This window comes from Electrophorus electricus, chromosome 17 (genome assembly GCF_041902795.1).
Source record: "Electrophorus electricus isolate QZ-2024a chromosome 17, ASM4190279v1, whole genome shotgun sequence".
In the NCBI taxonomy this organism is placed as follows: Eukaryota; Metazoa; Chordata; class Actinopteri; order Gymnotiformes; family Gymnotidae; genus Electrophorus; species Electrophorus electricus.
In genome coordinates this window covers 3,262,509-3,283,372 of record NC_137513.1, presented here as the reverse complement: position 1 = coordinate 3,283,372, position 20,864 = coordinate 3,262,509, and the positions used below count along the sequence as shown (strand labels likewise).

The following is a 20,864-nucleotide window of genomic DNA, read 5'->3' as shown; positions in this document are numbered from 1 at the left end:
ATCAAAGCCAAATAGTTTGCCTTCTGAGTTTGGCATTCTGTCCCTTTAAAGGTGGGATGGTCTTTACCACCTGAGCTCGAAGTAGTGATCCATTTGTTGTTTTATTCTAGTGAAGTCAAATATGGCCAGCAGGCTGTCATCATTAACTTCATGCTAATGACTTCCATATTCAGAGGTCACCACCTCTATAATCCACTTTTATAATCTACCATGCTTTAAAAATATTTTGAACACTCATTGTTTTTTCCTTCCCATTTTACATTAGCCCTGCTTAAACCCCCCCTCCCCCCGTCCCTTGGATGCTCTTTCTCTCTCTCCTTGTGTCCCTCCCTTCATCCCTCCCTTTCACTGCCATTTCCTCTAACTTCAGAATGTTCATTTTTTCCCAGGCGCATTGGTCTGGAACAAAAGGAGGGCTCCTTGCTTTCATCCCTCCCTGCTCAGACACCATCCCTTCCGAGAAGTCCAGAATAACTCAATGGTAAGTTAACCATTTTCATTATTCGATCAGAAAGTATGCCAGTGTTGGCAGATGTGCTAATGATTCCATGACCCACTGAGGGAAGACAGCTGATTTTTCAAGAGGATCATTTTGTGTATTCACTTTCTTTTGTCCTCAGAAGGTTCTAGATCAGTGGACCTAAAAGTTCTTTCACAGCTCCCTACTTTAGAATGACTGACTGTATCTGACATCAGTTGCATTCGCTCAGCCTGACACAGATGCCTCAGTGTTTGTTCAGTAATTTAGCATAACAAACTGAATACGTGCTAGCTGAACATTATATGCATGTGGCATTTTTGGTTCTGGCTCAGACTGTATGCATTTCTCCTGGAGATTCCTTTGCCTTCATCGGAGACTCATTTTATGGAGTGATATTGTTAGGGGAAACATTAGTGTTCCATAACTTTTCCATAATTCTTCTTCTATTGCAGTTTTGAAGCAAATCTTGCAATGAGTACAAGCTGCTAATATGGCTACAGCAATCTTGCTTTGTGAGAGAAACCATGAAACTGAAATACAAGATGTGGTGTTCATTTGCAGAGTGCTTTCTGCAGTAGAGCTGCAGAGGAAAGCTGGTGTTTGTGTAGCAGACTCCCTGAGAGCTTTTCCAAGTGAGAGTTTTGACATGGCTTACGAAACATGAAGTGCTCAACCCAAAAAACACAAACACCGACCCAGGATCTAATACTAGATTCTGTGAGCAGATTGGACCCAAAGGCAGCACATCTGTTCCTGAAACAGATGTGCTGCCTGCCTGTCTAGCTTATAGGTTCTTGTGCCTGTAGTCTTGCCTGCCTTCTGTAGCAAACTTGGGTGGTCTGTTGGTGTTGTCAATGCGACTCGTCAGCAGTTTCTTACCTTTTACTTATACCAGCTGTTTCAAGGCAACAGGCAAGCAGAGAGACCCAGTGATTTATAGTAAGCCATAAAGTGTTTGAAATGTCTGGCCCTGAGGCAGCAGTGTGAAAATTCTCCAATCACTGAATACTTGCAGCTTTTGCTGACATCATGAATTCCTCCAATCAGTGCCTTTGCTGATGATGCTGTTGCTCACTGTGGACGGCTACTAAGATCATGTGCAATTCAGCTGTTTATTACTGATCAGTGCAAGCACTGAGACCAATGTGTGCTGCTTCAATCAGAATTGGAATGGAGCATTAAAATACGTACTGCATGTCTGCCATCATGACTATGCTCATACTTCAAGTATTATGGCACATTATTAAATTTTCCCTGGCACACATGGAATCATAAATAAGATTTTGCAGTTTTTTTTCACATCACCTGCTAAATACATCCACAGTGCCATTTTCAGGTCTAGCATCATTCACGCCTGAGTAAGCTGAGTGTGCCCTGTAGAGACGGCATGCAATGGCAGTCTTTATTCTGCTCTGTCAGTGGCTCTCTCTCTCTCTCTCTCTCTCTCTCTCTCTCTCTCCTCACAGACTCAACGCGATGACACCTCTCCAGTGTGGGCGTCTCTCCCTCCTCCTCGTGGTGCTGCTGCACTACACAAACCCACTCGAGGATAATAAGATTCATAGTTTGTGTACAGGCAGCCCGGGTATACCAGGATCCCCAGGGTTGCACGGTAGCCCTGGCCAGCCGGGCCGAGACGGTCGAGATGGCAGAGACGCCCCTCCAGGAGAACGAGGGGAACGGGGAGATCCAGGGGAGCCAGGTACACGCACTTCCACCGTGCGAGCTGCACGGCTCTGAGTGCTTTCAGTGGTTCTCGTACTGATGCTCCTAACCTTGCACAGGTCAGCCAGGTGTGCGTGGTCTGACGGGAGACAGGGGCGACCCTGGAGAGAAAGGTGAGAGAGGCTCACCGGGAGAGTGCGCCGTTGCTCCCAAATCGGCCTTCAGCGCCAAGCTGTCCGAGTCGCGCACCATGCCCCTGGCGGCAGGGGAGGCGGTACGCTTTGACAAAATTGTGCTGAATGAGCAGGGGGATTACAACATGGAGACCGGACGCTTCACCTGCAGGGTGCCAGGCGTGTACTACTTCGCCGTCCATGCCACGGTGTACCGGCAAAGCCTGCAGTTCGACCTGATGAAGAATGGCCACACTGTGGCCTCCTACTTCCAGATCTTTGGGAACTGGTCTAAGCCGGCCTCGCTCTCCGGAGGCACTCTGCTGCACCTGATTCCCGGTGACCAGGTATGGGTGCAGATGGCCCTGGGCGAGTACATGGGCTTGTACTCCAGCTCCAAGACAGACAGCACCTTCACTGGCTTCCTGGTGTATTCAGACTGGAAAAACTCCTCTGTTTTTGCCTAGTTTCAAAGCACGTGCTTCCTAAACACACCAATACAGTACTCACTAGCTAACAACAGATGAGACCTGAAAATATCACCATAATTTTCTTGTGCTTTGTGTTGCCACGGTTACAGACAAAGGCCCTTGTTGATCAATGTTTGGGCCTTCAGATGTTTTTAACAAGCCTTTTAATGCTTTTCTCTAATGGATGATTATATGCTCAGCATCGCTCGGACATTCTGTTATTGGCAGTGAATCGAATTCTACATAAAGCAGAAAGCCCCAGTTGCCTTTACATTTGATGTGCTCCAGCAGTGAAGCATTAACAAAAAAATGCATTAAAATACAAAACACTTATATTATTTCAGTTTTGATTCAGATATGGGTTGATTTATCTATTACCACTGTACACAATATCCGAGCATCTTTGAATAAAGCCATCAATAAAGGTATATGCACAATTAAGTTGAATTTATTACTGGTTAACCAAAAAACATTGCTGTTTGTTTGACTTTGGGAGTAGAAAGAATTGGGTGTTTATTAAAAAATGCATTTAAAGGAATCTGTGGTAACTTTGAAGCTAGCTGTATATTGCTCTTACTCCAAACCCAAACCATAATAAGGGCATGTAGACTCCTTTAGACCACATCACTGACATCTCCTGGGTTATTGGTTTCACCACATCCAGCAGGCTGTTATTAAAGTGTTTTTACAGGCTCCAAACTGTAACATCACTGCTGACATCCATGACACCTGGTTCTCTTTCTCTGCCTGTCTTTCTCTCAACCCAACGTGCACACATTCATACACTGTACGTCTGTCTCTTGGTTTGTTTCATTTACTTTTGTCTTTAAATGATTAATTTCTCTTTTGCTCTTTCTCTCGCTCTCTCGCTCTCTCTCTCTCTCTCTCTCTCTCTCTCTCTCTCTCTCTCTCATAGTTTCCCCCTACTATAGGCATGTGCACAATAGTTATTATGAATGGTTTTTATTTTATGCTTTAACTTTTTTTTTTTTTGGACAATATATGAGGTGTGAGGAGAGAAACCCTTGCCTGTGCTAGCTGGTCTTTTCCATGAAGGCCCTGCCCTGTGAGAATCCACCTCACTAGCTGCGGCACACATTACAGGTCTCAAGGTGTCTGAACTCCCCAGTTATCACCTTGACAGTTATCCATTATGACTGCTCTATATTTTTTTAAAAAAATGCAACATTTAGAATTATATACAAAGTCAAAATAAAATACTTAATATTTATCTTATGTAATTCTATATTATTTAATTAAATATGAATGTGTTCACGTGTACATGTATTTTTTTTAATATTCACTTGTTCATTACCACCAGGGGGCATCATTTCATCATATAAACTCTGTCCTGTATTACAATTTGGGGTGGATGTGGTTACATGTGGTTGAACGCTTAAGTCAGGAAAGTTCTTACTTCATGAATTTCTGAATGTTAATGGATCATTTAAAGAAAGAGATGAGATCTCCCACTCCACAGCCACAGCTGACTGCGAAGTATGGTGTCACGTATAGCAATTACACAGCTTGACCATTTAGTATTTAATTTCACACTTTCTTAAACTCATGTCTTAGTTTTAAATGAGATTGCCACCTGTAGTTTCAGTAATCACACGGTCTTGAGAGTTGAGCGGCTTTTCTATGGGCATCTTTCTGTTCAGCTGTTCCCCTGGAGGCAGGAATGTGCCCTTCTCGTTTGAGTTTGGGAAAAAGACCACGTCTGCGGTGCTTCCTTCTCCACTTGCTGCGTACGCAATTTAAACTCTCTTCCATCCTCTGTGACCATTTCTCACACTCCTACACTACAGATTACCATGTCCAGTGTTCTGAAGCATGGGCTTCCTGCTTAAAGATCTGTGACTTGTTCCATTGGGGGATGTAGTCACATTCCATATCCAAAATAACCACACCCTCACTACCTCTGATTATGAACTATGCTTATAACAAAGATCAAAAGCTGTGTCTAATACCTAGCCTTTACAATCAGACTTTATGAATCTTTATTACACCTTATGGACGTGCTTGCACTTTTTATGCACTAAATACCAGCAGAAAGCCTCAATTTGTTAAAATCATCTTGAAATAAAATATTGTACAATGAAGAATTAATTTTCAACTATGAAACTAAGCTAAAGTCTATACAGTGGTACGTTTTCATTACTGTAACAGAAGTTATTGGATTTGCTCTCTGGTACTATTGAAGTAAATTAACGTATATGTCGATGTCTTAACAACAGGATATCTTGTTGTTTCTCCACTGCAGTAGAAAGTGCTGAGAATGCAAAGCCTTTTAGAAATGTTGGTCAATTAATTTAAATTTCAATATCAAACATGAAACTTATCTGATAATGGACATCAGAATCGTCTGCGGCATTTTAGCAGCAGTGGGGTCATTACATGCCAGCTCACCAGGGCCTTCCAGTTCAGGTCATGTCCTGGAGAATGTATTTGTGGTAGTAAATGTAGCTAGTTAATTTTTGTAACCTACACCAGATATAGCTAGTTTATTGGTAAATTTGTGTGTATGTGTTTGGCTCAGTACGTTATGATCCTTTTTAGTTATATTAGCATTATAAAAATATATTAACTTTAAGGTTGCCAAGTTACAGTAGATTGAATTGAATTAAATGGAAGATACATGTAAATAACAAAAATATATACTGTACATAAAAGAAACCTCAGCTAATCATTTATATTTATGTTTAAGGAACCCACACCCTTGATTTATTGGTGGTGATGCATTCAAATTGGATTGCTAATTAGAGATTCCTTGACTGATTGCATTATCATACACTATATAATATAAGGTCTTTACTTTTGTATTAGCTTGTGTACCCTGAAATTCCTTTATGCTGCATACCATTTTTAGAGTGCAACCCAAGATTTCCAGTGGCCCCATCTGCACCCCCCTTAAATATTTTCTACAGGCACCACTGAACAAATAGGAAATCTTTCCTTTGTCAGATTCAACACCGTGCTTTCTTTCTGACTCTACAGATATTTTTAACCCATTGTTCTCAATAGGATATTCCCTTCAGGCTAACTGAATTCAACATGCAGTGTCACGTTAATGGCCATTCATGGACAATGAAATTAGAAAGATTACTGCAATGAGGGAAATGTTAATCTAATACAATAGTTCAGATGTGATATTCCCTTCAGGATTTTATGGTCTAATGATTTATGTCTTCGTTAACAATAACTCAGTACCCCTTAACCACTAAGGTATTCTGAGATTTAGTAGGAGCTGTCCAAAGTGCTGAATGGGTTTCTCCTTGCATTTTCACCAATTTGGTGATATCTACCTCTTTATTAATAACATTCAGGGTGAGTTTAACATTAAGTTCTCCTTTAAGACTCTCAACCATTATGACTTCCAAGGATTTCCCCCTCATGAACTAATGTAAAAACAGAAGAATCACTGCACTAGTAAGGTTGAAATGTTAGCACAGAATGTTAAAGCAACGCAAGCACAATGTAAAACCAAACTGTTTGCAATAACATCATGTGCTTAACATGGCATGCACTTATTCCTCTGAGGACTAGTCAGCTCTTAAAGGAATTGGCCTTCATTCCAGCTCCCTGATTATTTGCTCCCACACCCACACTCAGCTGCTCCTGAAGACAGGAAGTTGCATAGAGGTTAAATCCTCTTCTCACATTCAGACTACCATTTCAAACTTTAATATTTTCAAATAAAGTTATTATAGTGGGAACAGGGACCTTGAGCAATCCAAGATGCTTCCTAACAGTCTGAGCCCAAAATAAATACCATCAAGCAGCCACAGTGGTCTTTATTAAAGTTTTTTTACTCAACATTTTCTGTTGGCCTGTGAAGTCACAGCTAAGCATTGAAAAACATCCCATCGTCTTATATATCCCGCACACAGGCAAAGAAAACACTGCAAAAAATCTGATGGCATTTACACAGTCCGAGCCATGTTAACTACTGGCAGACGTTTCCTGTTCTTTAGCATGACATGGCAACTTTGTTAGTGTAAATAACTATGTCAGAACGTATTCCACGTCCAAGCTCGACACAATAAACTAACAGGAGATGAATAATTTGGCTTAATCTCACATGCTTTGGGATGTGGGGTTTCTGTACAAAAAAGAGGCATGTTATAGATAAGCAAAATCTAAACTTTGCTGCTCAAACACAGCCTGGGCTTTCTTATTTGGCAAAAATGATCATCAGTAAACTGTGTCTCATTTGCAGGAGCAAAATGATTATCCAAACAGGACTGTTCAGTGTTAGTGGATGGTGAATGTCATTTGGTCACTACTGTGATAATGAATACCCCAGTACATCAGATAAATGTGTTGAAACGACGCTCTGACATGATGGTCTCATGTTAGATTAAATAAATGAAAACACCTGAACACCATGTGAATGAATTTCTGGTAAGGGCCTTTTCCTATGGCCCCATCTGGGTTTTAGATTATGTCTGCATATTAATCAGTTGAATCAGGAGACAGAGCAAAACCCAAATTATAAAGTGTATAGCAGAATCAAGGGCCAATGTTTGGATTTTACTGGGTGCTGATCAATATCATTTATATGAGCACACAAATAAACACAACAGATAGAGGGCCATTAAAAAACCCCATCAATATTTGGTCTGAAGCGGAAGAACAAACAGCTTGAATATCAACTACATAATGTTGAACTGTAAAATGGCTTGTAGAAATAGCAGAAACATATCTGCCAGATGAAAAGAAGGAAGAGATAATAGAATAAAGCAAAGCAAAACATTGTCAGCACTAAGCATAAATCAATCAATCAGTGCAACAAATGTTACCATTTAAGAATCTGTAAAGTCAGGCAATAGTATCGCTCACATTATAAGGCTCGAGTATTGCATTACACAAAGACGTGCCCAACAACAGGTCTCGCTTGGGTCACTGTATAGTGCATACAGTGTTTTGGGATTGCAATGAAAGGATCACTCTTTGCTTTTTGTTATGCTAAGTTAAGCTTACATTCATGTTTTCATCATAGCAGTATAAAAATGTAGTGTACATCAATACAAAAGCTTAATTATTATGAATAATACTATGAAAAGACTATTGTACTTATTTGCCTCAACAAGCTGAGAATACCTTGAGTGTATAAAAGGGCATGGTCATGTGAATTTATAACTGACAGTAGCAAAAGATCCAGCACAGTGGAAAGGACAATATACACAGGGAATCTGCAGGCTGCTCCACCTTACTGACCGAGAGGTGGCGCAGCACACAATTAGACAACAGTCTTGCTCCATTAACCTGAGATTCACCCAACTGCACAAGCCGTGCATGTCCACAGTCTCTTTCAGAGGTACACGTCCATAGTCTGGAGGATCATGTGGCGGCACAGAGGGCAGTTGTGCTGGTAGATGGGTTGGCGGAGTAGGATATTGGTACAGTCTCTACACAAACACAAATGGCGACAGGGCAGAAGCACCACGGTCTTCGTGCTGTCCTGGCAGATGACACACTTCTTCCTCTCCTCCTGCTCATGCAGGAGGGTCAGCAGGTTATCTGCAGGGGGAGCCTTGCAGCTCTGCTCCGAGGCCGCTCTCCGCAGTGGTCGGTGAGAGCTGGAACTAGGGAGGGGCTGGTCCTGGAGAAGCTGGGCAGGGTGCTGGTCTGAGGAACCATCACCCCCCACGTCTGCTCCTCTAGCTGCGTCATCTGGAGGACCCACTTCCTCAGCTACGTCATCCTGAGGAGCGCCTTCCTCAGCGTCAGGTTGTTGAATGTCCCTGTTTCCTGTCCCGACAGCGCCCCTCCCTGCGAATGAAGTCCAGAGGCCCATACGACTGCGGGGCCGAGTAAACCGCTGCCATGAGCTTCTCTCCAGCAGGCAGAGCCTCTCTAGTGTTCTCCGGAGACGTTGCAAGCTGGGAGCCGTGCTGACGTAGTCAGTTATTCCCTGAGCTGCTTGTTGAGATAGGGCAGGATTCAGATAAACAGTGGCACTTATAATTATGGCCAGGGTGAGCAGCAACCCATAGGAATTGAGCAAGAAAACACTGATGAATATATGCCCGAGTGAGCTCAGGAACTCCATGGCTAGTCTGCATGGTGTCCAGAGCAGAAGTGACGTGCCCACCAGGGTACTGTAGCAGAAGGTGAAGACAGCCAGGGTCAGCTCAACAGCTTTCTGTAAAGGGCTGGACACGGCCTCCACTATGCTGACCAAAACACCATACAGGTTCTGTGTGCCTATGAGCAGAAGGTTGACGACTGTGTTGATGAGGTACAACAGGAGACTAAACACAATGCCACATCCCTCCCAGGCCTGACGCAGCAAGTGGTGTCCTGAGAGCAGTCCGCGGTGCAGAAGCTCTTTCATGCGCAACAGTATGTGTGAGGACAGGTAACCCACCATCTTAAAGCTTTCAAGTACACCACCAAGCATCTGCATCCCACCACCGATCACGTTGTGCGTCACGACAGTCACCCCATCCGTCAGTGTGAGGACGCACAACAGAGTAAGGTTCACACACTCCAAAACCGAATTAGTGAGCAGCATTGGTAAACTGCCAACGAAAGAGATCACTGCTACCAAAAAGCGAACTAGGGAATTAACAACCACAAAATTTAAGTCCAAAAGAAGGACAATAGTGTCAAAGCATTTTCCAATGGAGCTAAAAACAAGGTTTAGCAAACCCATAGTAACCTAGGTTAATGATCTCCTCACTGACAACTTCCACAACCAGTTCTCTAGATAGAATTCATTTGTGGCTCCACATTTCGAGTCCTAAAACACTACTCAGAATTAGCTGGACTAATTCTTTAAGACAACCAAATTCTCTAAGACAACCAATGTTAAACCATTAAGCCATCTGCTAGCTGTCTACTAAACCTGGCCTGTAAGAAACCAGCCAGCTGGCTTGCTAGCAGAAGTAAACTTACAGAATGGGCACCATGACCGGATAAAACTGAAATGCTGTGTGATATCATTCATTTCCCCACACTGGGACGTAACCTCCCAGCCTGTTGGGCGACATGAACGCTATTAGTACCGTTGAGTAACTACATGAAGACACAAGGTTAAGTGTGTAGTCAGCTAGCTAAGATAGCCTAGCTAGGTAACAAGCTCGTTATCACACAGTCGGATGTTTACGTTTGAACAGGCATACATGGCTGACGGCTTAGCAACTAGCTAAATTAGCCAGTTAAGGTTAGTGCTTAACGGTCTGCAGTGAAAGGCACCCTACAAATTAGCAAGAAAAAACGACTCAGTCCACTCGTGTAGTATTTAGCTCGAAAATCCTCTGCATCCAATGAGTCCAACAGTCCAGAGCAACAACAAACTTGCCCAGTCGCTCTCGTTTAGTTGCTACCACAAGCCAACATGTCAAAACTGCACCAATATTGCGCAGGATGACGGTAACGCACAGAATTGTGGGTAATATTGGGAGATTCTTGATAACTTGATAGGATGGAAGACTTTGCATTACACACATATAGACCGAAATTAGGATAATAAAAAAAATAAAAATTAAAATAAAAAAAATTAAAAATGTTCCAATATTTACAAGTTAATTTGTTCTATAATGTATAGAGAGTTTTAGCCTCTCTATGGCCCACTCTGATTTATTCCTTATGAGGAGTCAGGTCTTGTGGGATAGATGCCTGTGGAGTAGGACGATTCAGTCTGCCAGGAGCGTCAGGACTGGGAGGCATTTGAAGATGAGCTCCACAAGCTATCAGACTACACAGAAATGAGCATAGTGCATCGGAGACGTGTTCTGTTGTGTCCTGGGAGAAGACTTATGGCTTCATATCCTACTAGGGCTTGGAGAAATGTCCAAAGTTGTTTGAATTATTTCCACATTCAGAGATGTCCCAAATCAGCACTTCGTAGACTAGAGCTTATTACTGTCTCAGGAGCCCAGCTAATGATAAGATAGTTCTTACTGACACTGCTGACAGAGACTGTGTTTGTTTGCCTACAGTTAGTCATATATTTCAAAAATGCAAGAACCAAGATTTGCAAATTTAATATACAGACTTTAAGTGTAAAGTGTTTTTTTTTTTCCTCTGGTGATAAAACACCAAGGTAGCATCATGCAGAATGTCATAATAAATAAGTAAATACATACATACATACATACAACACTAGGTAACTGCAACTCTACTGGTAGAATGTTGGCAAGTAAGAGCACAACGATCATGTTACCTTTTGTGTGCAAACCTGCAGAGATGGTCAAAAGTTTAAAATGAATAATGGTAAATGTATCATTTTAAGTTATTAGTGTAAATGGATTTAAATACATTACAGATTACAGATATTTAAATTACAGATACATTTTTAAGAAATATATCAAAATAAATGACAAAAGCCTGATGCCAAACTTGTATTTAATTATGATGGTAATTTCTAATTCAATTAGAGCAAAATACAAACTGAATAATATGAAAGCATCTTACTATAGAACAAACGTACACTATGGGTAAAATAAGATTATTTCAGATTATGGAGATTTTGTATCTACAAGTAGGAAACAACAATCCTACTTGTCTTTTAAGAAAAAAAGTCTCATATATCTGAAAGCTGGGTTGAAATGTGTTTTGTTACAGATTACTGATGACATCTTAAATGTATTTGTAACCTAATGCCAGGATTGCTATATTAAACTTAATCTAATTACTTTATTTTTGAATACTCTTTAACCCATTAACTCCCAAAGAATTCCAGAACCCTGCTCCCCTGCAGTGCTGAGCCAGTATGGCTGCCAACATTCCAACTGTGAAACTTAGTTTATAAATGTGACACCATCTAATAAAATCATGTTTTACCATATGCAAATAATCACGATATTAATATACCAAACTACATTCATGAAAGATCTACATTTTACTGTAACCACATAATATCAACAGTAATGTGCTACATGAAATTGCTGAAACAGGATAGCTTGCTTGAAATAGTTTCCATGGGCTTTTCTCCTGACGTTCTGTATTATTGAGCACTCTCTCAGCACCTAATCAAATGACAGTCAAATCTAAATTTAATTTGCAAAAGTGATGAATTTAGAACATTTGTAATTATTGTAAAAAAAACAACAACAAAAAAAACAACCATTTATGATGATCAAGAATCTATACGAAGTAGCAACTGAAGAAAACCACATATAAACTCCATTCTGCAGAACAGAGGAGGCAGAACAGAGGGTGGGACAGGCAACACAAAATAGGCTGTAGGGGGAAAACCAAACAGAAAATAGCACAGCAATCTCTTTTCAAAAAACAATCTCATAAACATGATTATCTTAGGTGTGATGGAGTTGATAGGGCACGTTTGTCTGGACATGTCCTGCAGGAAGGGGATGTCCTCTTCCTCCCATTCCTCCAATTCCTCCCATTCCTCCCATCGTTTGACTCTTCCTGGCCAAGAAAATGTCATCCTGTCAGACATCAAGACACACCAGCCATACCCACTGAAGTCATCTGGACATCCGTGGTCCTCCCTCTCTCTAGAAGCCCATCTTCAACCACTGTCTTCCTGGAGTCTGGTACATCCAATGCAAAAGCTGTCACTTTTGAAAAATAATGTAGGCGACTTCTTTTACATGGTGATAGAAAGCGTGGTATCACTTCACACTAAGGTGCCCATATTCATATTATGTGCACAGTTGGTCTGCACTGTCCACACCATCCATAGACACGTTATAGTCCTTTACACACAAAGGCTTCTTCCTAATCATGAAGTCTATGGGCCCTCTACACCACAGCCTTTTTGACACGATTGGGCCTTTCAGAAATAGGGCAACTACTAGTCAAGTACCTTTACCACTGCCCCATTCCATTCCCATGCCAGTTCAACCCCACCACTGTTAGGCCCATGAGCAAGGGCCTTAACCCTCAGATGCAGTTGTGTTTATTTATAATTGTAAGTTGTTTTGGATAAAAGTGTCAGCTAAGTGCTGTAAATGTGTCACTTGTGCATGGGAAACTATTCAGGTACAGTATTTGAATGGTGCTGGTGGAACGCCACCGTTTATTCTGAAAATAGCTGATAGCTCAGGCTTAAGATAGCATTCCATTAAACTGTTTTAGCCCCTTTTATGACTGAAAGGTGATAGTAGGTCAGTTTAAATATCTTCAAGTGCCTTGCATCAAAAAGTGTCCCTGGTGGTTAATTGCCTTTTTCGAGTCTTTACAGATTCTGGTAAGACCAGACTTAGCTCTGCATCTGGCCAAACAACAATTTTATTTATCATTCCTCATCTGCACCTCACTTTGGCACAATGTAGGAGAGAAAAACTTTCTTCAAAGAGAATATTCTCTGGACAGTAACGAGAAGTGCAGCAAAAGTAATAATTGTATTGACATCTGGATAGAAACCAGCTTTTAAAAAGTAAGTATAAAAAAGAATAAAAATGGACACCAGTGGTTGATTGTGATGGAGATTGTCACTTAGGAAAGGTCCAGTGGTCAAAGCTCAACAAACAAAATCCTATTAAAGGATGCAAGGTCCATAAGATAACTTTTGGTTTCACAGAATATTTGTCAAGGAGTAAAATCAAATCAACAGTAGAATTCTAAGAAGACTTAATACTTAAGATGTTTATCTTCAACACAGTTCTCCATTCAGAATAGCTTGTCCACTCTGTCAAAACTGAGTTTAAATTATCAGCATATGAATAAAAGCCAATATTATAATCTCATGTGACATAGATCTTAGCGATATGCAGGCTGATTATCAAAGGGGGCCAGACGGTAAACAGAAATGACTAACTGAGTGGTGTTTATGGGTGATAAACAGAAAGTACTAATAAAATGGTGTTTATGGGTGATAAACAAATTACTAATAGAGTGGTGTTTATGGGTGATAAACAGAAATTACTAACAGGGTGTTGTTTATGGGTGATAAACAGAAAGTACTAATTGGTGAAAGACTATCAGACATGTCCAGATAAAGCACACTGTCAGAGATACAGATACAGGGCCAACCGAGTTGTAGTCATAGAGAGAGAAATCAAACAAGTGAGGGTCGGTGCATCATCTCACACAACCTCTCTGAAAAACTTCATGCATGTTCATCTCATTATGGCATCAAAGTCAAAGTTCCAGCCAATCCCCACCCACACACTCCCATTATAACGTACTACTGGTCAGTAGCTGAGGAGTCCAAAAGTGTCTGACTAAATTTATTGTGGTTTCAGGCCTCTGTATTAAGATGGACAGTGGACAGTGTTGCTGCACTGAAGCCCAGCAGTACTAAAAGAGCATGTGAAGAACACTGACCAGCACAGACTCTGTGCTATGATGCCTTCAGAAACATTTCTGTTTCCCTTAATAACAAAACTGAGATATTTGACTAGATTGACAAAAGGAGCAGTCCAGATGTGGTTTCTTAAGGAAATGCTTAACAATAGTGAGCTTGCATACAATGAACCTAACTCTGTCTTACACGGAAATACACTAACGGGACAGGATACAACTGTTTTCATGGACATAATTTGTTAGTGACGTAAACTTTAATCTTGCTTTGAAGCCAAGTAGAAATTTTCAGCTCAGAGGGCTCTCACAGGAACAGGTTATTTGCACTGATTTGAAGTTTTATTTGGGAAGCAAATCCCTCAAGAACAAATCTCAGACTGAACTTTAGACGTTTTTGTGTTGTTTAGTTTTTGTGTTTGTGTTCAGGGAGGGTACTACCTATCCTTGATCTGCTACATTGACTTTCCCTGTAGATATGGCTTTTAATTCATCTTGCCTAAGTTCAGCAACGCTTCATTCAAATGCTCTTGTGCAAATGGAGACCTGAAAATGAGACTTCCCCTTTATTTTAAGTAAACACCCACTTATTGTCAAGATATCACTTGGTATGTGTGAGATAAATTAAACAATGTTTGCTTTGTTGATAATTTAACATGTTTGGCGGACTGTCAAAGATACACCAAATGTAACTGTTTCTCAAATATCAATAATCACCAGACTGGTTAAAACACTCTTTATAAGGTTTTTAAAAATAGGACAAGAGGATTATTTATTTTCATGCACTGGTACTGGAATGGAAATTATAGTCTCATGGATCCATTTTACAAGTACAAATTTTAACAATTCTTAAATATTCTGTCATTGTATATAGCCTTTATTCAAACAGAACGAGTGCTTTTGGTGAACTAGAGAGAGTGAGGTAGAAAAGAACCTTCCATTTGCCATTTTCCCCATCTGTTCTCTTACCAAATGTCCTTATTATGATGCATAACATGATGGACTGGGCAGATGTAGTAGTCATTTTATTAACCAGAAAGACAACGTTTTGGCATATCCCTCTAGATACAAACATCACTTAAAACAAATATAATCTCTGCAAATATCACCTGAAGACTAGAAACTCAAACTTTTGACATACAAGTGTCCATCTCCTTACCTACAATTCTACTGAAATGTGTTGATCAATAAGAAGAGTCAAGTCCATAAACAAGGAACAGGACTTCTGAGGGATCTAGAGGCATTATACATGGAGGAATAGAATCAGATTTCTTGGGTTCTGCCACCTATTAAGCAAAAAGTCATAGCTATGATATTGGCAAAGGGAAGATGCACAGAGTGTATTTTAAAATGCCAATAAGTGGGACATCTTTTAAGGAACAAAAAATTGTATTACAGATATTTTCCCTTTAACTTGGTATTGTGTAATTTTGCCGGAAGACAGAACATAGAAAGTATTTGCTAAATTAATTTTAATAAGCACTTTTTTGTTCATATCAATTGTGCATGACAAAAAAAAGCAAGCACTGTATGAAGACAATGTGAGACAGAACAAGTTTTGGTAATACTGAAGACACTGCATGTCAAAGACAAAGGACACATTTGCAATATTTTTACATATTTACAATGGATGCTTGTATCTTTTTTCAGTTAACATCCATACATATACATAATGACGCATTCATTGGAGAAATCAATAAGGATAACATTGTTTTGCTGCTATGTTTGAAATTAGTGAGGATGTAACATCAGAGTACAAAGGTGGTGCACTGAAATTAAATGGCATTATATATGTAAAAGTAAGCAAAATGAATCTTTTTTAGTTGGTAGGAACACTAACCGTATTGAGGAAATTTTAATGTTTTCATTATGTTTAGCACATATTTAGTGATGTACACTCTTTTATTTTCAGTAAATATTCTTAATTTTTGATCTTATGTAGCTCAGTTGTCCATGCTATATAACTAAGGTGATGGAATCAAGTATCACATAGACTGTGAGATCTTGTGGCTCCATGCTAAATCTCTCTGTTAAAACTGTGTTGACTTTGTCAGAGTGCCCATTGCAATGTGAGGAGGGCTATAAATACTGGCCAAAATCAAGTGGAAAATAGAACTGTTGGGGGTAAATCAGTAGTCCAGAAGCTTCTATGGGAGAACACAAGCTCTTACCAGTGGTGTGTAGTCTCAACCCCAGCCATGACCTCACATATCTCAGCTGCGCACGGGTTCCCGCCAAACCCAACATGTGCAGACTTGAAATCCTGATATATAGGGAGCCACAATGACTAAAGAAAATATCAATATGTTGAAATTCATACTCCCTTGGGTTGATACGCTTGGTCTGGGAAAATTGGCTTCCTACAGATATTTATTCTGCCATGATGTACATTGGTCATTGTATGCCCTGTAGAGAGGAAATGGGTCTAGTTCCACATGACAACTCAAGGCCTGCTTGGTTTAAATTAAAAAGAATTTGGTGCCATACTGTTTAAATGTTTCCCTAATATTGAACCAGTGAGGTTATACTTAAGAATGAGGCATCAAAAATTCTGTGTGCCCATGAGAGAAGCCAAAGGCATTCACAGTTATGTACATCTGTGTAGAATCACCATAGAAACGACCTCATAAAAAAGCTAGTGTCAGAGCAAGTGTCCCTTTGCCAGTTCATCTTCGTGTGAGGATGCTTTGTGTAAGTGGGAGCCTAAACGTCTTTGCCTTTCTGCCCCCTCAATCCCAGACACACATTCGCAGCCTCCACCCTGACACTTTACACACACACAATAGCTTCCTCTCATTCTCGCAACTTCCAAACAATAAGCCTGGCTCCAGAGTGGAAAGAGTGACACTGTTCCTATTTCCTTCCTGTAGGGTTTCATTCATCTATGAGGAAGGGTCTTTCCACCAGTACAAGAAAGGCAAGATAGCAAACATCAACTGATTACCACACATTAATCACTCCAGATAGTTAATCCCTGGAGGACATACCTTTGACAGAAATCACCCAAGTAAAGGATGGCGTGGAACGCAGCAGATCCTGTTTCATGGTTATATAACCTGTCGATACATATATGTGTGTCTATGAGAGAAACATGACAAAGCATCCAAAATGTGAAAAATATGATCTTATGACAATGGCACACTTCAAGGATGTGAATTAAAAAAATAAATGCGTAATGAAAGGAGGTTGTGGACATGGTTGTCTGCTGTGGTTGAAGGTGTAGTGCAGTAATGTTCAGTGTGGCTATGTGCTACAGCTACATTAGGGGCACTTTTATAGTGGTGTCCATTTTTTGTTAAAACACTTGAGAAGAATCTCAGATTGGTTCAGTGTTGCCAGTTAAGAGAGCCCATGACTGGGCGTGATTCTAATTTTCTGCTGCAGACTGTAAACTAAGTAACCCTCTGTGGAGTGAGAAGATACAGAAAACAGTGACGTTCGTTATTGGTTCAGTTTATCTGGTCTCTGAGCAGGAGCAGGAAAAATGACTCATTGTTTCTAAATGCAAAGAGTAATAACTTGAACTGGGAACACTTCCTACAAAATGATTGCCTTTTATCCACTTATAGATTAAAAAACCCCAGAAAACTTTAAAGATAGATATGAGAGAATGTTGCTTATTTCAGTGGAGACAACAATCTTGCTTTCCCTGTCCTCAGTGCAGGTTTCCTAGGTGGAGAATGCTTCCTCCACTGTGCATGCAAATCATAGCCAGTTTATTTTTTCTTCAATTAATCTTGACAATGAAATTATTCTGTACTAAAACATTTTCAGAATTTTAAATGATTGGGAACTGGGGGTTATCATGTATGTCTGTGTGTATAAGTAATATCAGTATGTACTCATATTTGTCTGTGTTTCTGTGTAATATCAGTATGTGTTCAGGTCTGTCTGTGTTTCTGTGTAATATCAGTATGTGTTCATGTCTGTCTGTGTTTCTGTGTAATATCAGTATGTATTCATGTCCATCTGTTTCAGAAAAACCAGTATGCATTCATGTTTGTTCGTGTGTGTCAGTAAAATCAATATGTATTCAGGTCTGTTTTTCACTACAATCAGTATGTATTCATGTCTGTGTGTCAAAAAAAATCAGAAAGTATTCATGTCTGCCTGGGTTTCTCTGTAATATCAGTATGTTTTCATGCCCATCTATCTTGGTAAATTCAGTATATATTCATGTATGTCTGCATCTGTCAGTAAAAACAGCATGTATCAGTATCTGTGAGTATCAGTCAAATCAGTATACATTCTGGTCTGTGTGTCATTAAAATCAGTGTGTTCTCATGTCTATGTGTGTCAGTAAAATCAGTACGTATTTATAAGGGGATTCTGCATGAATACAGTTCTTGGACTATATTATATAGATGGAAAGGGATGTCCTTTTGCATCTTTCTTAGTCCCCATGCCTGCCTCCATGAGCTTCTATTAGTCTATATGTCTTTGTACTAATATATCAAAGAATTGGTGAAATGGATTCAAAACATCAAAATGATGTTTATGGAGTAAATCTCCATTGTGGTGTTCTGTCCAGATCTGACAGATCACAGAAAATAAATAGCTGTGACCATAAGAAGATGCAGAATTCTCTCTCAGTCTCTATATATGAAAACTGCTATAAAAATACAGCACGCTTACCTTGTGTTTTCTTCAGTGATACATAGATCTATTCTCACAATTCAGTGTTACATAGATCTAATCCCACAGCTCACTGTTACATATATCTAATCCCATAGTTCAGTATTACATATATCTAATCCCATAGTTCACTGTTACATAGATCTAATCCCACAGTTCACTGTTACATAGATCTAATCCCATACTTCCGTGTTACAGATCTAATCCCACAGTTCACTCTTACATAGATCTAACCCCACAGTTCCATGTTACAGATCTAATCCCATAGTTCAGTGTTACATAGATCTAATCCCATACTTCTGTGTTACAGATCTAATCCCACAGTTCACTGTTACATAGATCTAATCCCACAATTCACTTTTACATATATCTAATCCCACAGATCACTGTTACATAGATCTAATCCCACAGTTCCATGTTACAGATCTAATCCCATAGTTCAGTGTTACATGGATCTAATCCCAAAGTTCACTGTTACATAGATCTAATCACATACTTCCGTGTTACAGATCTAATCCCACTATTCACTCTTACATAGATCTAATCCCAGTTTACTTTTACATATATCTAATCTCATAGTTCACTGTTACTTAGATCTAATCCCATACTTCCGTGTTACGGATCTAATCCCACAATTCACTGTTACATAGATCTAATCCCACAGATCACTGTTACACATGTCTAATCCCATAGTTCCGTGTTACATAGATCTAATCCCATAGTTCACTGTTACATAGATCTAATCCCACAGTTCAGTGTTACATATATCTAATCCCATAGTTCACTGTTACATATATCTAATCCCATAGTTCACTGTTACATAGATCTAATCCCACAGATCACTGTTACATAGATCTAATCCCACAATTCACTCTTACATATATCTAATCCCACAGATCACTGTTACATAGATCTAATCCCATAGTTCAGTGTTACATTGATCTAATCCCATAGTTCACTGTTACATATATCTAATCCCATAGTTCACTGTTACATATATCTAATCCCATAGTTCACTGTTACATAGATCTAATCCCACAGTTCAGTGTTGCATAGATCCATCCCTACCACCCTGAGTTCTAAGTACAGCTTCACTGGATCTTTGCTCACATTTTAACCCACTGCAGCACCATTAGGAAATGTCTTGCTGTGTCAGTGTCTTGATCATATATTTGATTAGTAGTCTGCAAAAAAAAAAGAAAAAAGAAACATACCTGACAAAGGAAGTGTCTGAAATAGAAGGCAACACTGAATATGATCCAAACTATGAAGTAACTAATGCGGGAGAACCAGCTGATAATAGGGCCCTGGTAAAGTGACTACTTTCCAGTCAAAGAACAGTCATTTAATGTACACATACTCCAATACTATTTTCTATTTACATTTTCTTATCTTCCATTCACAACTTTTCTTTTGTAATTTGTAATTTTTTTTTTAACAGAATCTGTATTCTTATCAGCAAATAATTCCGTTTATTAGCTCATGTCAGTGTTCGCTGTGCCAGTGTTGGTCATGTCACTGTAACGAGGGGAGAAATGAGGCGGTTCCAGACTAGAAATGAAAACCTTGGAAAAACTCGAAGCAATACAGCGACAGCCTTTTCAGTTTGATATCCAGTAGTCTACAAGCACATAAGCACACAGGTGAGCAAACACACGGTTTTAGACAGAAGCTGTCGACAGCCCAGTGTTTTCACATTAGGGCTGGTGTGGCAGGTACTAAGGATGTAAAACTGGAGACAAAGGGCTTCATCTACCAGCTGGCAACAGACCTTATTAGTACATAATTCAGGAAGGCTCACAACAGATACCTGATTACAACACCTAATATGATAACAATTACAAACTAAAATAGGTTAAAAGAATGTAACGTTATTACCATATCATATAGCATCATAAGACTGAAAGTCTTCATGGATTTAAGGAAATAATCTCTGAATCATAAATAAATATAAATAAAAAACAAATCTTTGATTAATCTCTAAATCCCCAAGTAATCTCAGAAAAATTAAGTTTGAGACCAGTGGTCTCTTACATAAGGTTTAACAACCTGTTTAATTTCAGAATTTTGATCTTATAGCTTTTTTTTTTTTTTTCCTTTTCTTATAACAGTATAGAAAAGCACACTCATCTTTTTAAGGACATGGACATAATTGATACAAAACACAAATATCAAAACTCTTGCCCTAAAATAACCGCATAGCGACTTTGAAGCTTAGACTTT

General features: G+C 39.6%; 2 protein-coding genes across 2 annotated transcripts; one reads left to right on the top strand and one right to left on the bottom strand.

The window, feature by feature from the left end:
• The first annotated feature begins 346 nt into the window (after positions 1–346).
• On the top strand, positions 347–3,230 carry c1qtnf5 (C1q and TNF related 5). Its single transcript, XM_027013374.3, has 3 exons — positions 347–481; positions 1,948–2,183; positions 2,266–3,230. Exons 2-3 carry the CDS (start codon positions 1,958–1,960, stop codon positions 2,784–2,786), a joined length of 747 nt encoding a protein of 248 aa, XP_026869175.2. The 5' UTR covers positions 347–481; positions 1,948–1,957; the 3' UTR covers positions 2,787–3,230.
• Positions 3,231–6,568: 3,338 nt separating this feature from the next.
• On the bottom strand, positions 6,569–10,143 carry rnf26 (ring finger protein 26). The gene has a single exon (XM_027013405.3). It carries the CDS (start codon positions 9,448–9,450, stop codon positions 8,104–8,106), a length of 1,347 nt encoding a protein of 448 aa, XP_026869206.2. The 5' UTR covers positions 9,451–10,143; the 3' UTR covers positions 6,569–8,103.
• Positions 10,144–20,864: the final 10,721 nt, after the last annotated feature.